The following is a 14,809-nucleotide window of genomic DNA, read 5'->3' on the forward strand; positions in this document are numbered from 1 at the left end:
AATTCTGAGATAAAACAAAAGATCTGTTCATAATATTTAGAGAGGCCTGTTTCCTAGTAGTTTTGCAATGGCTTCAGGTCTTTTTAGGAGACTTAAGCATGTGTGTAAAGATATAGGTCTTTAACGCTCTAACTTTCTTCCATTTCTCTTAAGTTTCTGATAATTAAAGCTTCTAGTTATACCACAGGCCAAAAGAGCCATTGATAGAAATAGGCAGTGTAGGCAGTCATTCAAATCAGCTGGCTGCTGGAAAGAGAAAGGGGATGGGGATAAATGCCTGTGACCAATGCTTTAAATTCATATTCTTTTTTGAGAAACTGATAGAAAAAAGCAGATCCAAACACATGTATTGAGTCTTTATACTAAACTGGACCTTGTCTATATACCCGTGGTACAGGAAAAAACCCTTACAATATCTTTTAAATTATTAAAAAATTGACACCAGAATATTCTGGGAAATTACTCCTATAAAAACACATGTTGGACTATGGAAGAGGAAGGTGAAGTGAGAAAATGGATATGCAATGCAAGCTGCAGTAAGGATCACCTCAGTCATATATAAGGGAATATAATTTCCCTTCATGAACAATGTCTTCAAAATGTTGAGTATCATTTTGTTTGTCGTTTAGCTAATGATATTGCTACAGGACAACAGATTTTTCCTGGTCCTGTATTTTTCTTCCATGCTCCTTTCCCAGAATGGTCACCTCTGCATTAATATCTGCAGTTTGATTTTTAATTCCACGAGCCTGGATGCAGAAAACAAACGAGTACACAGAATTCATCTGTATTACTGGCTATTGCTGCTTTTGGTAGTGTGCAGCCATGCTGATGAGAGATTGTCTATCCCACATGTTGGGGAGAACATACATAGTCCTACTTAACTAAAAAATATAGTATGATACTGTTATGATTTTAACTGTATTGTTAGAGAAGATACAAAGCTGTGTAATTTTTGGTGTAATTGCAAACAGAAATTCCCATAGTTTCCTCAACCACTCTTTGCAGAGGTAATGACCTCAGTGATCACAGACAGGTCCTCTGCCTCCAATTCTTCTAAGCCTGGGCCAATCACATCAAGGCAAACCAAAAATATCCTTGGGAAATGCTTCTGTGATCCTCGATGAATGGAAAAACCTTCATATTGTTCCTGGTTGGAATGTAAATTAAATACAATTCTAATTTCACTCTAAGATTAAACTTGTGATCAGGGGAAAAAAAAACCTGGAAAAAAAAAAATCCATCTCCCCCACCACACCCCCGCCATGCTCATGGTATAATCAAGCTTTCAAATAATCTAATGTCATAGTACAAACTGTTATTGATGAATTTACAAAAGCCAATATGGCAACTGTCATGAATTATTCACGGCCATTGTTTATACCCTAGTGTTTCTTGTAAACCAAGCACAATAAACAGCATATATTAAAATGTTGTACCTATATTCAGCATTGCTCATTGCTGTTAATGATTTTTTCGGGGGTCCAGACTCATATTCCAAGTCTGAACAAATATTTCTGGATGAGCATTTATGTCTGTTTTATCAGTGAATTGGAAACCAAACGAACCCAAAGCAATGCGCTGAGGTAGTTGCAGTACAGTTTCTGTCAGTAGAGGGCAAAGCCTAACTAGAAACCGAAAAGCCTGGAATGTGTTTTCAATGTAGCCACTGGGGCGCACCAGAGTCAGGCAATCAATCCTTTAAATAAGCTACTTAGTAGATTCTTTGGCAAATGTAAACAAAAATAATACAACACAGTGACTGGCTTCTAAGTGCAAACAGTGAGCCAGTTTAGAAGCTGTGCACAAGTGCCCAGGTATTTATCCAAGAATGGTAAACACAAAGATGAAGGAATGAGGAACACAGTGACCTGTGGTCATGATGATTAACAGGAGGGCTGTTTGCCAAATGTGGATCTGAAAGTCTGTCTGGTTTCAGGGCATTGACAAATTTAGTTTTGCTCAACATGGCAAAAAGAGGCATTGGGGAGTTTAAGCCTGGGGACAAATCCAACATTCCCCCTTCAGATTTAAGGAAGATTTGGTTTGGGCCAACCCCCAACTGTCAAGTTTGGGAGATGGAATTCTGTCTGGGTTTTATTTATCAGTCATCTAGTCAGTGAATGAATAGTGCATGCAGTGCAAAATAACAGCTTCATATTTTTCAGGGCTTGGAATGGTCAATAGTTTGGTGTTGTTGAATACAAAACATATGAGTGCAATGTGGACTGTACAATTTAGAAGCCATTCACTAATGGAGACCTTCCCCCAGTTACACATACCACAAGCTCTAACAGCACAGAATGGTCAGAAAGAGTTTGGCCTCAGAGAAACAGTGTTTTCTTTAGCACTATGCAATCTGCATGAGGAAAGAAGTTCTCTGGAATGCTGTGCAATGAGCATGTTGTGTTAATTTCAGTGCTAAATCTTGTTTGTTTGTTTTTCGTGCAGTGATAACTCACGGTTCACAGCTGAGGACATTGTGTGTCCAGTGAACCAAGAGAATAGGGTAGAACATGCACTTTTTAAGGTTACCAAAAAAGGAGAGGAGCACCCTGGCCTTTCTTCTCCCTTCTCCATCCTGGTAATTTGACCAAAAATTACTCCTTTAAAAAGCAGGTGCAGCTTTTAAAAAAAGCTGATGCAGCTTAAAAAGCAGGCACCAGAAGGAATGTCAGCAACCAGTGGCAGGGTGAGGAGAAGAGGGATGTACATGCTCTGCCTACTCCCTGGCTCTGCTTAGCCCACTGAAGAAGGGAGAGGTAGCAGTGGGAGATATGGTGGTGGCTTGGGAACTGTGAAGGCTAGATGAGACTGCCTTCCTCAGGAACACTCGTTACATCCTTCTTCCCCAAGAGGCTTGGCTCCTTGGGATCTTGTAGTCAAGCCTGGGTGAGGGAGGAGCGTAGCACAGAAGTTACGTACATGTTCGGATGAAAACAGCTTCTGGTTCTGACAATATCTTGTGCAGCAACCTTGTCTCTTCACGGTAGTCAAAAGAACTGTTCATAGATGTAGAATGGATTTCATTTATATGTTACTGAGACAAAATAAGCCAGCAGACAATTATATTCCCAACTAAATGAAATGAAAGATAGTAGCCAGGATACAGACCACAGAACTATGCCTCTTTAACCCTTTTCCCTCTTCTGTTGCTACTTATTGCCTGGTTCCTTCACGTCTTGATGGCTCAGTTTGATTTTCTGTGACAGAGTTAGTGCTTCTCAAAACAGCATGGATGGAAGAGACTTGCTTAATGTTTTCAAGTTGCTTATGAGTCAACAGCCATACCCTGCCTCCCTGTGCTGAAAATGAATCTTGAAATCCCATTTGGCTTTTTTTTTTCTTTGTTGCTACAGATACAAAGGTTTTAAAGGCAACTGCTCGATTTCCTTCATTGAGCAGTTCAGAGCCCTCCACCAGTGCAATAAGTACTGTGAGATGCTGGGGCTGAAATCTCTCCGAACCACTCATCAAAAACAGAGGAAAGCAACATCCATGAAAAGCAAAAATCTACCAAACTCATCGACTATAAAGAAAACAGTGCCCAAGAAAGCAGGAGACCCTAGAGACTTCATTTCTTCAGAGCACTGAGTTGCACTGTCCCATCCTGTGAAAACTCCTCTCAAGGATATGTAGTGATAGGCACCAATGACCTGGTGGGGGCATAACTTTAGTCTTTTGCCTTATGACATTATTTTGAAGTCATCCTGATGCTGATGTCAGGAACAAAGAAAGGAGCTGATTCTATGGTCTTGGTACCTGAGATTTAACACCAGAGCAAGGTTTCAAGACAAACTAAGCCATCTGCCTGGATTATTTTATAATCCTTTTGTGTGTTGGTATCTGCACATTTTGAGTTTTGGACATTGAGTGCACCACAGGTCACTGGAGAACATCTTCCCTTCTGTGTGTCTCTGCCTGTGACCCGGTGGGTTCAGCTGCTACATAGACATCAATATATTTAAGATACCACTTAGTAAAAGTTTTGCACAGTATTGTTGCTCAGGCTGCTATAGAAAAAATGTTTCTTTTACCAGATTTTTGCATATTGTAATCCTACTATAATCCTATTCTTGTAGTTTTTTCTCCCACTTACATGTCTTTTAATACAAGACGAAGCCATTCATGGTTGGACATATCTGTCTTCTGTCCCCCACAGAATCTTTAAGGTCCTCACAAAGTGATGTCATCAGCTTAAAGATGAGCAACTTGTGTGGTTCTCCATAGAATTCCTTGCTTTCCATGCAAGCTTCCTTCGATCTACAGTGAACCCCATGGCACAGTACTTTTGTGCTTGCACCGATCCTGTTGTAGGATAGAGGTTTGGAGTCTGCATGTTGCCAAACAACTACCTTCTGAAATAAACCATTACATATGGAGGGTATTTCAGTACCCTGCAGCATTTTCAACTAGAATAAGTACAATGACTTTTCTGTGTAGCAGAGAGTTGTTTTATAAAGGAACAAGACAGGTGCCCTGGGCCAGTACCTGTCTGCTAAGGAGTCATGATTTATCCGAAATGCCTAGGCAGGGCCAAAACTGAAAAAAGATACTCTGCTCCATTAAACTTAAGTGTAGCTTATGTGGAGATTTGCAGCCAGGGGAGGGAGCTATGCATGTCAGAGGACATGTCAGCAACAAGTTTACTGGAGGTGGCAGTTGAAAACCCAACCTGCAGTGCCTAACACAGAATACAAACAGTGAACGTTGTCAGACTTCTTATCCCTGTGTGATTGCTAAATAGCAGGTGGTGCCAGAAACCAATACCTGTGTGTAGGAGTCCCATCAGTGCTGAGGAAGATAAAAGTGATTTCAGACTAGGTTCTGCTTTGTATTGATAAGCAGTGTGTGCCAAATAAGAGATAAACTGTTGGGGACTAGCTGACACTAGGGACAGAAACTCATCTGACTGCAATGTAGATGTAACATTTAGGATTGTCATCCTGGGCTCCCTTTATGGTTAATGGAAGTCTTCTCAATGGAATTTAGAGCAAAGTGCAGGTTATCTGAAAAACAAACATTTGAAATAGGTTAGATTAACTGTGCCAAAAAAATGCCTATGTCTCTCCATTTTGAGAGAAGGAAGCAAAGTGTCAGACAGACATCTGCATTTTAAATTCCTACTGTTACATGGGATGAAGTTGTCTAGTGTTGTTCTGAAGCATTTGAGTTTTTAATAGTTTTCTGCTAACTTAGGTGGAGGAGACCAACTACAAAATGGTATTGCAGAAATTAGGATGGTATTGTAGTCACGTAAAATTGAATGTATGAAAGACTATTTGAAAGATGAGTTTTTAAATAGAAAAAGCCAAAGGAAGGTGAAAACTCTGAGTGTGACTGAAATCTGGGTCAAGACATTGAGAATGAAACCTTGACAGAACAATTACAATGTACTGAGGATGGGAAGCCATTCATTTCAAAATAAGGGTGAATGACAATGCTGTGCTACTGCAGAGAATCTGAAGTATCACAAGAGAATGGAGGTAGAAAAGTATACAGAGCAGAAGTTTTGAAGGAGTTATCAAACACAGCAGGCAGAGGGAGATGTGGCATAGATGAGGCAGATGGTCTTACTGATACCGGCTGTGCTGTAGGGAAGAGGTTTTCCCAGGGAAGTCCCACTGTTCTGGTGTCTCAGTTCAAACCAGGAACCAGTCTGAGTTTACACACCTCTCTCTCTCAGCCAAAAGGAAGTCGGTGCGTGTGAGAGAACGAGACACTGTGCATGGCCAGACAGTGCACCTCACAATAGGGATGGCACCAAGTCACTTTCCACTGCCACCTGGCAATCATCAGTGCATCATTTATTTGAGTCTGGAATTCTGTACTCTGTTGATGCTTATTGCTGCTTGCGGTTCTGGCTAGCTTTGGTGGGGAAGAGAAGATGTTGGGAATGGGGCATACTGGGCGCTCTGTCACGTTGCAGCTGGAACTGTTGGATCAGTCAGGGGCAAGAATGTCAGTGCCAGGCAGTTAGCATGAAGCCGGCCACCCAGCCCAGGGGACCGTGCTGTTAGGCCAACACTGTGTGTCAGTGGGCCTAGCTGAGTAGCCCTTTCCCCTTCTGTGGTGATGGGAGAGGGTCTCAACAGCAGCTCTGCTCCTGACAGGTTTCCATCAATGGAGAGTGCCAATATGGGAAGGAGAGTTTACCACAGATCTTTCCAGTTCTTATGTAGCCATGCGTGTCAATAGTGTGCAGGATGATGTAACACCCCCAGTTATGAGGCTGCTTGCTCATCAAAGCCAAGGGGCAGTGTAAGAAGCCTGCATAAAAAAAGTGAGGCCTGGTATAGCCATTGAACTTGAATTCCCTCATGCGCTGCTATAAATAGAGAAGGCTCACTTGGGGCTTATTGCCTGATCCAGATACTGTATGTGTGCACATGTGCATGTGTGTATGTTTGCAGGCCACCCTTACTTTACCTAAGGTACTCTCGTCTGTCTGTCACGTAGGAGCTGAAAAGTGGTTCCCTAGCTTTCTAAAGTTGACAGTGTCTGGTCGTTCAAGAAACACCAAGTATGATAGTGGCATGTAGCATCTTTGGGGAGGAAATTTGCTCCCATTTCCCCTCTTAAGTGTTCACCTTCCTGATATTTCTGATCTCTAGGAGACAGGGTATTGGGAAATCAACACTCTCCCACGCCCACAACTTCAGAGAATTAGTTTCGTTGATATTTCATGCCTGTATAAAAACATCACCTTACTGCATTTACCTGGTGTGTTCAATACTGATGACAGCACAGAGACAATGAATATTATCCTTGTCTGGAAAGATGGAGGTCTCAATCCTGCAAGAATTCAAGCTCAGATGGATTCTCGGAGCACCCATCTGTGACCATAGTTGCATCCCTGCAGTGGTTTGCAGGACTGAGTAATAATTTTCTTCCTTATTCATTAATCAAAAACTTGGAGAAAATGTTGTTTACACCTGTTGGCCAAAATAAGCACAGCAGAAACCATAGATCTGAATGAGGATGTTTATGCTCCACATGTTCATGGAACACAATACAATGAAAGGCTCTGTGCTCTGTGTTGCCTTCTAAAGAAAAGATGATGACATTCTTGTCCCCTGGCAGTGAGCGTAAGTGAATCTTTTAGAATGTTTTCCTCTGTGGGGAACTGTCCTCCAAGCCCACTGATGGAGCATTAATTAAGGACTCAGGCCACATTCTGGTTGTATTTCTGTTTTGATGGATTTGATGTTTTTCATTCATCTTTCAACTAGACTTAACATTTGTACTCAAAAGCTAATTTTCATTTTCTTATTGATCTCGCAGAGTAAATGTGTACATGGAGCATTATATAATAGCAAGCCATCGTATTTGGATTAAATAGACATACACCCAGCTAAAATGGATGCTTTTCCACTGCTCAGGAGTTTATTGAATGTATTTTGTTTGTTAAAAGACATATTACATTGCTGATGTATTACAACACTGTGTGAGTCACAATTCCTGAATTTCTGTCAGTGGAAAGTCCATCTGATGATAATAGGAAAACCTGGCAATACACTGATTTAAAGCAGTAATTTTTCTGTAATAGAACAAAAGCTTCAGTTATAGTAATGTCACATGATCCTGTTAAAATTCAGTCATTGCCTTTGAGTTCAGCTACACGTGCAATTACATTGAGATAGTTATACATTAATAGCTACAAAAGTAGAAAATGCTTGACTGACTACCTCAGGTTAAAGCCATCTTTAAAGCCAAGTTCTAAAACCTTGCTCTGTCATGGTACTCAGATGATTGCTCTTTGGTGTACCTAAGGGAAGTAGAGAATTGAGTCTTTGCCTTTTGTTTCCTTGTTGCCCCATCCTCTTTCACACTTGCTGAGCTGTCTGTTCTGCCCTCCTGTCTGTCTTGTTTGGCAGGTAGAACTCTGTGGCAGGAATACCTTGTCCATGCAGGCCCCTCTCAAAAACATCCTCAATTCCTTACTGACGTTTCTGGATCATGATATAAAGAGTTTAAAATCTAGATAGTCTGACAGTGACACAGAAAGAGCTCCAATATGCATGTCAAAAACTGATGGGAAATGATGATTAACAGACTGTTTGTCTGCCCATGTCTCAATTTTCATGTCAGATTTTTTAAAAAGACTTTGCTAATAATTGTTGTTCTTTGTAGACTGATAACTAGCCACTCTACCCACCTTAGTCTTGCTGTTACAGAAAATACATATATACCCTGTATCAGGAAGTATTTTCCTGGCTATCTGAAAAAGAATGAAAGCTGAGTACATCTAAACTCAACTTCATACAAAGGTCTAGACCAAGAAATCAGACTGGGAAAAGAAAGTTTGGTCCTATTTATGTCGGTTGACTTCAATAGCAGAAGAAAGATTCACCTAGTAGAACTATGGTTTTACCTTGGTATACCTGTGTTACCAATATGCATCAGGTGGATATCTGCAAAATCATAAGCAGTGAAATAATAATTATCAGTAGGGTAAACAGTATTCTCATTGGGCTCTAGATTTAATGGCCCATTTAGATGAATGGGAGAAACAGCTACCTGTTTCACAGACAGTGTTTTAAACTGAGCCAAAGTTTGCTTTTTGCCTTTTACATAGGGGAACCAAAGCATGGGTTTTGTGAGCAAGTCAAATAAATACGTATTCTAATCTCAGCAGAAACATCAGCAAAGCAGAAACTGGAACCCATTTTTTAAAGGAGCATTTAGAGGTTAGTTCTTGCTGCTAGCAGTTACGTTATTATATTAATAAATATTCTTAAGCACACATAGAATGAATGAATTGCGCTGTGTTCTGATAGCAATTTTAAAATGTTATGCTTTTCATAGGGCACCACTGTAGTTTAGGCTGAAGCACTAATGCTTTGTGATTTAAATTCTATTACACAGACTAACAATGATAAAACACTCAAGAATGGAGTCAGTAAAGCTTCTACAGGGTGTTTCTTCTTGTTCAAAAGCAATTAATCACATGAATGGTCTATAGGTATTGAGTTTTTAGATGTACGTGTCCCTATAGATAAACTGATAATTCTACCTGTTCTTTTGCAGTTTTTACGTGCTTTAAAAAACATCTGAGCTCCAGTGGTAATGTTTTTCAAAAACACCTAAGGGATTTCAGTGTAGGTCCATATCCACAAAATATTAGGCACATAACTCTTTAAGTTGATCTTTTTTCCAAAAAGTGTCTGTGATCCTTAGAACTTTATTGCTCAGTGGAAACTGGCCTTCTCAGTCCCATTTGAAATAGAACCCCGAGTATATTTGAAAATGTCACCTGAATGATCAGAAGTGTTCAATGGTAGCAGTGAATGAATCAGAGTACATCAGTCCTCCACGGATTCAAGAAGACAGCTTGCAGTTTTGAAGACCAGTGCACAGTTGCTGGGAATCAGCTGCAGACTCTGGTTCCAGCTTTAGATCTTAAATAACAATCTCACCCACAAGCAGAAAGTTGGTGGGTATAGAAAACAGTTAGCCTGGTCCTGAAATGTGGGGAGATATGTCTGGGGTGCAGAAGAATTTTCTTTAGAACTGGAAAATTGAGAAACTTTTAACCAAAATGTCTGCAGGAAGATAGATTCTTGCCATAGAAGTTAGATTATTCTTCATTTCAAGTTTCCAAACGAACAAAGCCAGACTGCTAAGTTTCAGGATTTGAATCTATGACTGACTAGTCTTGGATGAATAGATCATTGCAGCGCTGTGATACATATTCCCTGTCTGTATGCATACACCTGCTTTACAAATTGCTTGGTCCCAGGTCTCCAGAGGATGCAACTTCAGAAGGCAGCTGATGTATGTTGAATGCTGTGCCTTGAATATTTATCCACTTCAAGGAGATGTAAGATGGAGGACCCCATTAGAAGACAGGCAGTATATTTCCCAATCCATTCGCTATACCACATAGCAAGAGAAATTTGTATGTAATTCTTATTGGAGGAACTTTTCAGTATAACTCCCGCAGCTTAGCCTCACATAACCTAACAGTGAACTGCAGGGTTGCAGCTCCATTATGCCTTAATTTCTTTTTTTTTCCTCTTCAAGAAACTTCAGTGTATCTAATAGTTGTGTGGGTGTTGTAAAGATCAAGTTGCTCTACAATAAAAGCCTCAGTAAATAACTTCATTTTTGAGTTTTAAGAGCACAGTAGTAAGAAAGTAATAGGGAGAATTAATCTACACTGCTATCCTGCCACAGAGCACCAGGGGAAGGTTAGGAACTGTTTGCCCAGATGGATGTTTGACTGAATATTTTAAATGGGTTTCCTTTAATAACATTACAAGTAGAAGCTGGGCAGCCTGTACTGCCATTTCACCACTGGAGTACCAGCAGTGGTGATTCATGTTTTGCACCTCTAAAAGAATGAATGACGTGGAATAAGCTGTGGTGACATTGCAAATCATACAGCTAGTCCAAAATGACAGACCTAATCTCCTGCTCTTTCTGTTGATATGATATGAATATTGTGCTCAGGCAAGCAGCACATGAGGCTTACTGCGTGAGAGGAAGGAAACAGCATAAGGTGTTCTTCAAATAAGAAAAATCGCAGTGCCAGTAATCAGGAAAAGGGCAAGCAAGACTGGTACAGGCTCCCTAGAAAGCACTGCAGGTGTGATGAGGAAGGGAAAGGACTTTCTTCATTCTCCCTCAATCAAAGGTTGAGAAGAAAAGTAGCTGCTGCGAAAAAATTACACAGAGGGCCTTGCAGACAAGGTAACTTTTGCTTTCCTCCTGCAAAGCCAGAGAAAGGAGTTCCAGCTCTCCTGCCCACCCCAGCCCTCCAACTTACCTGCACAAAGATTCCCTCAGCTAGAAGCTTGTTCTCAGCAAAGACCTTTGGAAAAATAAGCCATAATTACCTGCAGCTCTGCTGATTTCACTGAGAGTCTGCCATAAAATATTGTGGGTGTGAAATTACTGTGATTTACTGAGTCTTGGACAGCAGGAGAATACTGGCTTTGGGAGTGTTTCTGTTGCTGCTGGATACTGGTTGTGTTTACGGGTGACTGAGGTTGCTTGTTTTGCAGCGGTAGCAGAACAATGTCCCTTCTTAGTGTTAATGCTTAGTGGTCTTATAGATGCCCAGTCTGTGCCAGATGTCTTAGATCTGGCCCACTACATCAGTCTTTCCGATTCATTACCTGCTCCTTTCAGGCAAAAGATGGGACCCAACCTTATGCTATGGGGCAGCCCAGCCCTCACCTTGCCCTTTCTACCCTTTTCACAAAGGACCTGCCGCCTTTTTCTTTTTATACAACTAAAAGCTCACTTACACATGAATCATGTTCGTGTTGCCCCAAACACACAGTAGATATGTATTTGGTCTTGTGATAGGGGTGCACACAGGATCAGGTGATGAGAGCTGCTTGTTTGCTGTGGCTAGATTTGTGCCATGCACATGGCAGCAACCTGAATAAATGATGTTTCAAGCTAGAGGTAATAGCTTTTTATCAGAATTTTGGAAAGTGTTCTGTCTGAAAAATGTCATGAGCATCTCAGTCAATTAATGTTCCAAACTTATGTTTTAATTTGATGCCAAAATAAGAGCCAGAGTTTGACTACATCAGCTAATTGGCTTGAGTATTCTATAGTCATGGTCAATCCAACAGGAAAAAGAAAATCCCAAGCTGGCCTTGTTTTTCAGAGGTAATCACAACACCATTGATTCCAATGAAATTGACATTCCTAATGATGACATTATAATGATGATTCCTTAAGGTGACTCATGTGCTTTACAATGGGAATCTGGAAATGCATGTAGCAGAGTATGTATTTCCCACATATTATGGTGGGTTTGCTTATAAAAGAAAGAGCAGAGTCATCCTGACATACATGTGAAAAGGTTATTTATTCCTCAGCATGGTGGGAAAACATACTGCTACAGTTCACATACTTTTCTGAATTGATGTCTTGTCTACCAGTAGCTATTTAGTGTGATAATGGCGTTTGATAGACTGGACACAAACACCATTGTCACACTCCACAGCTCTGGTAGTAGGAGATCATTAGTCCATAGAAGAAGTAGTATGCACACATTGCAGACTTCAGCATGGGTGCTTCAAAGATCTGCAAAACACAGAGAAAAGACCATGTTTATGCATATTTATACGTGGTACCTCAGGATTCTCACCAAGGAAGTGGGAGACAGGATTCAGAATTTCTTGGAGGTGAATATTTTTTCCCAGCTAGCTGTAGTCATCCAAAAGCTAAGTAACTTTAAGCTTGCCTTTACAGGCAAAGGGGATGGACAGGCACCTTGAGAAAGTAATTGGTCCTGTCCTAAGAGACAAATTTGTGAAGGGAGGAATGAATCATTCTCTGCAAGGACCTGTGTCTTTCTCTTATTGATGGAGACAGCTCAGAATAAGCACCTGACTTTTATAGAGCTATGTTAGATCTGAGGAATCACAATGCTAAAGATTATATTTTTTTTCCATATACTTGCTTTTACCAGCATTTTAGAGCTAGCCCACTTACAAGACAGCAAGTTGGTCTGTACTCCTAGTCTCACTTCCCCTGTTTTAATCAATGCAAGTTCTTCTGTGACATGTCAACGCCTATGCAACAGTGAATTAAGCAGTGTAACTAACATACACATGACTGCAGTGTTCAATTTCTTCCCAGAACAGTTTTTTTCGGTTTAATAGGACAGAGTGTGTTTCTGTGTTTGTTTAGCCTGCAAGTCTAATAACATTTCTGCACATCCTCAGTGAGTATAAAAAAATCCCGTAAAAGATCCTGTTTGTCAGGAGTGGACTAAAAGCACACAAACAGTAACTGAGGGTCACATGATGCACAGCGATTTGTAAAGCCATGGAAATTCAGTTATGTGTCATCATCACATCTGAATACTACAGAGGAGCAGAGAAAACAGAGAAGGGAGCACAGGGAACAGAGGAGATTAGAAACCAGAGCTTGGGTGTTGTATCTTACTCTTCCATGTATCCGCTTTTTCCTCAGTCTATAAAGACTGTCAACTAGTGTGATCATCTGTGCAAGATCATATTGGATATTAACTAGAAGAAACACTGACCTGTGCAGATAGAATGTAGCTTTGTGAAAGTGCAAGCCAGCTAGTGAATGTTCATTAATAGGAATAACAAATTAATATTAGTAACTAATCGATAACTGTAATGAAGTCTGCTAACTTAAAGAAAGGAAAAAAAAAGAAGAGACAGACCACAGAGTGGATATTCCTTTATTCCCCTGGAATTGGTAAAAATCTTTCAAGGAGAGCAGAGTACATTAAACATTAATGTTCCATTTTGCGTGAATTTGGGTAGATTTTGTATGTGCTGAGTACCAAAATGTTTTTTGTAGCTACTGAAAACTTGAACTTTCTGACTCAGAATGCTGTATGGACTGGTTAGAAGCACGATGGGAAGGGATGGAGTTGTCTTTTTGTGCCAAGAGATGAGGACAGAACATCTTGCTATAATGCTTTTAAACTATCCATCTCATGTTTTTTTAAGCTCAGTAAATGCATTCCCATTTTTACATATTTGGGAGCATTTGCTACCCATGTGTAATAAAACTAGACTCTCCAATAGTCTTCTGGATCTGGTTGCAAAAGCCTGTTAAGCAAGTTAAAGCATTCAAAAGGCAGACTCTGAGATCCCTAGAGAACTCCTCCTATGGGCTTAGCCTTCCTGTCAATCATTTTTTATCTTTCCCAATTCACTGCCCTGGTGATGTGTCACTCCCACACATTAATAGCCTTAATGTGTCTGCTTTATTCTCAGTCTGCTGTCAGCACTCCCATCGTGCATTCCAGCTGAGAAACGAGAGAGAAAGGCACAAATTTCTATCGTCAGCTGTTTGTAAAATCTAAATGTTTGAGGCATGTGTGCTGAATGTGGTACAGCTATGGAGGAAAATCACATTTCTGTACTTGTTAAGACCCAGTGGTCGCCATTTTAAATATCAGCTTTTGTAAGTAGGAGAGGCAGTCCCTAGCTTGAATCAGGGCATGCTGCAATTTGTTTTGCAGATCTTTGCATTTGTGAGAAGTGCAGCTCTGCATGCCCCAAAATAAGAGATTGTGTATGGGCAACTACCACTAGGTCAGCTGAAGCGCTGGAGCTTGTGGGGAGTAGAACATGGCCCTCTGAAGGAAATTGAAAGAATCTGCTCTCCAGATGAGATGCAGGTTGAGGGCTACTGCAGAAACAGCAGCCCTCGTTTGAGACAGTGGAAGGAGCTGTAACAGGAAATTAAGGATAAGGGCACAAGGCTCCCAAATACAGATGTTTATATGCAGATCATCAGGTAGGGAAATTTAGCTCACTCTATTCTACAGCATCAAAAGTTGAAGTGCCAGCAGAGGGGAGACACTAACACACACAAACTAGCTGGCTGCCTACAGGTACTGAATACACCTGAACCACCAGCACACTCTGCGCAGCGTAACAAGTTATTTCTTCTGCAATCCTTACCTTTTGATCCAACTTCGTGTCTTTTCTGTATATTTTTCTTAAATGTAATCTAGTTCAACCAGTGTTGATTGGTCAATACAGACTCACTGGGGCTCTGGACCAGTTTAACTACTGGTTTGCGAGTACATATAATCAAACCTCAGTGAAAGCATGAACTGGCAGTACGAGCTGAGTTCTGAGTGGCCCTTGGCTGGTAAATAGCAGAGAAATGAACCTTCACTGCCTGGTTACCAGGTCAGACGTTTTTGTTTTTCAAACATGATTATTACAACTGCTCTGTCATTCCCATCCTTGTCAAGGAAGCAAGCCTATAAATGCTTGGGCTGAAACTTTTTCAAGGGCTTTCATCTTTCACTTTCACTGATTTTGTCTGTTTTCTGAGTCTGTACATG

General features: G+C 40.7%; 1 protein-coding gene across 2 annotated transcripts in view; it reads left to right on the forward strand.

Annotated features, from left to right (window-relative positions):
* Positions 1 to 7,517, forward strand: part of ALPK2 (alpha-kinase 2) — a 48,976-nt gene extending 41,459 nt beyond the window's left edge. For both annotated transcript variants that reach the window (XM_009323053.1, XM_009323052.1), the window contains one exon: positions 3,360 to 7,517. In XM_009323053.1, coding sequence (XP_009321328.1) covers positions 3,360 to 3,594 — 235 coding nt within the window. In that variant the 3' untranslated portion in view covers positions 3,595 to 7,517. The remainder of the gene's footprint in view (positions 1 to 3,359) is intronic.
* The last annotated feature ends 7,292 nt before the right edge of the window (positions 7,518 to 14,809 follow it).

Source organism: Pygoscelis adeliae, unplaced genomic scaffold, assembly GCF_000699105.1.
Source record: "Pygoscelis adeliae isolate BGI_AS28 unplaced genomic scaffold, ASM69910v1 Scaffold174, whole genome shotgun sequence".
In the NCBI taxonomy this organism is placed as follows: Eukaryota; Metazoa; Chordata; class Aves; order Sphenisciformes; family Spheniscidae; genus Pygoscelis; species Pygoscelis adeliae.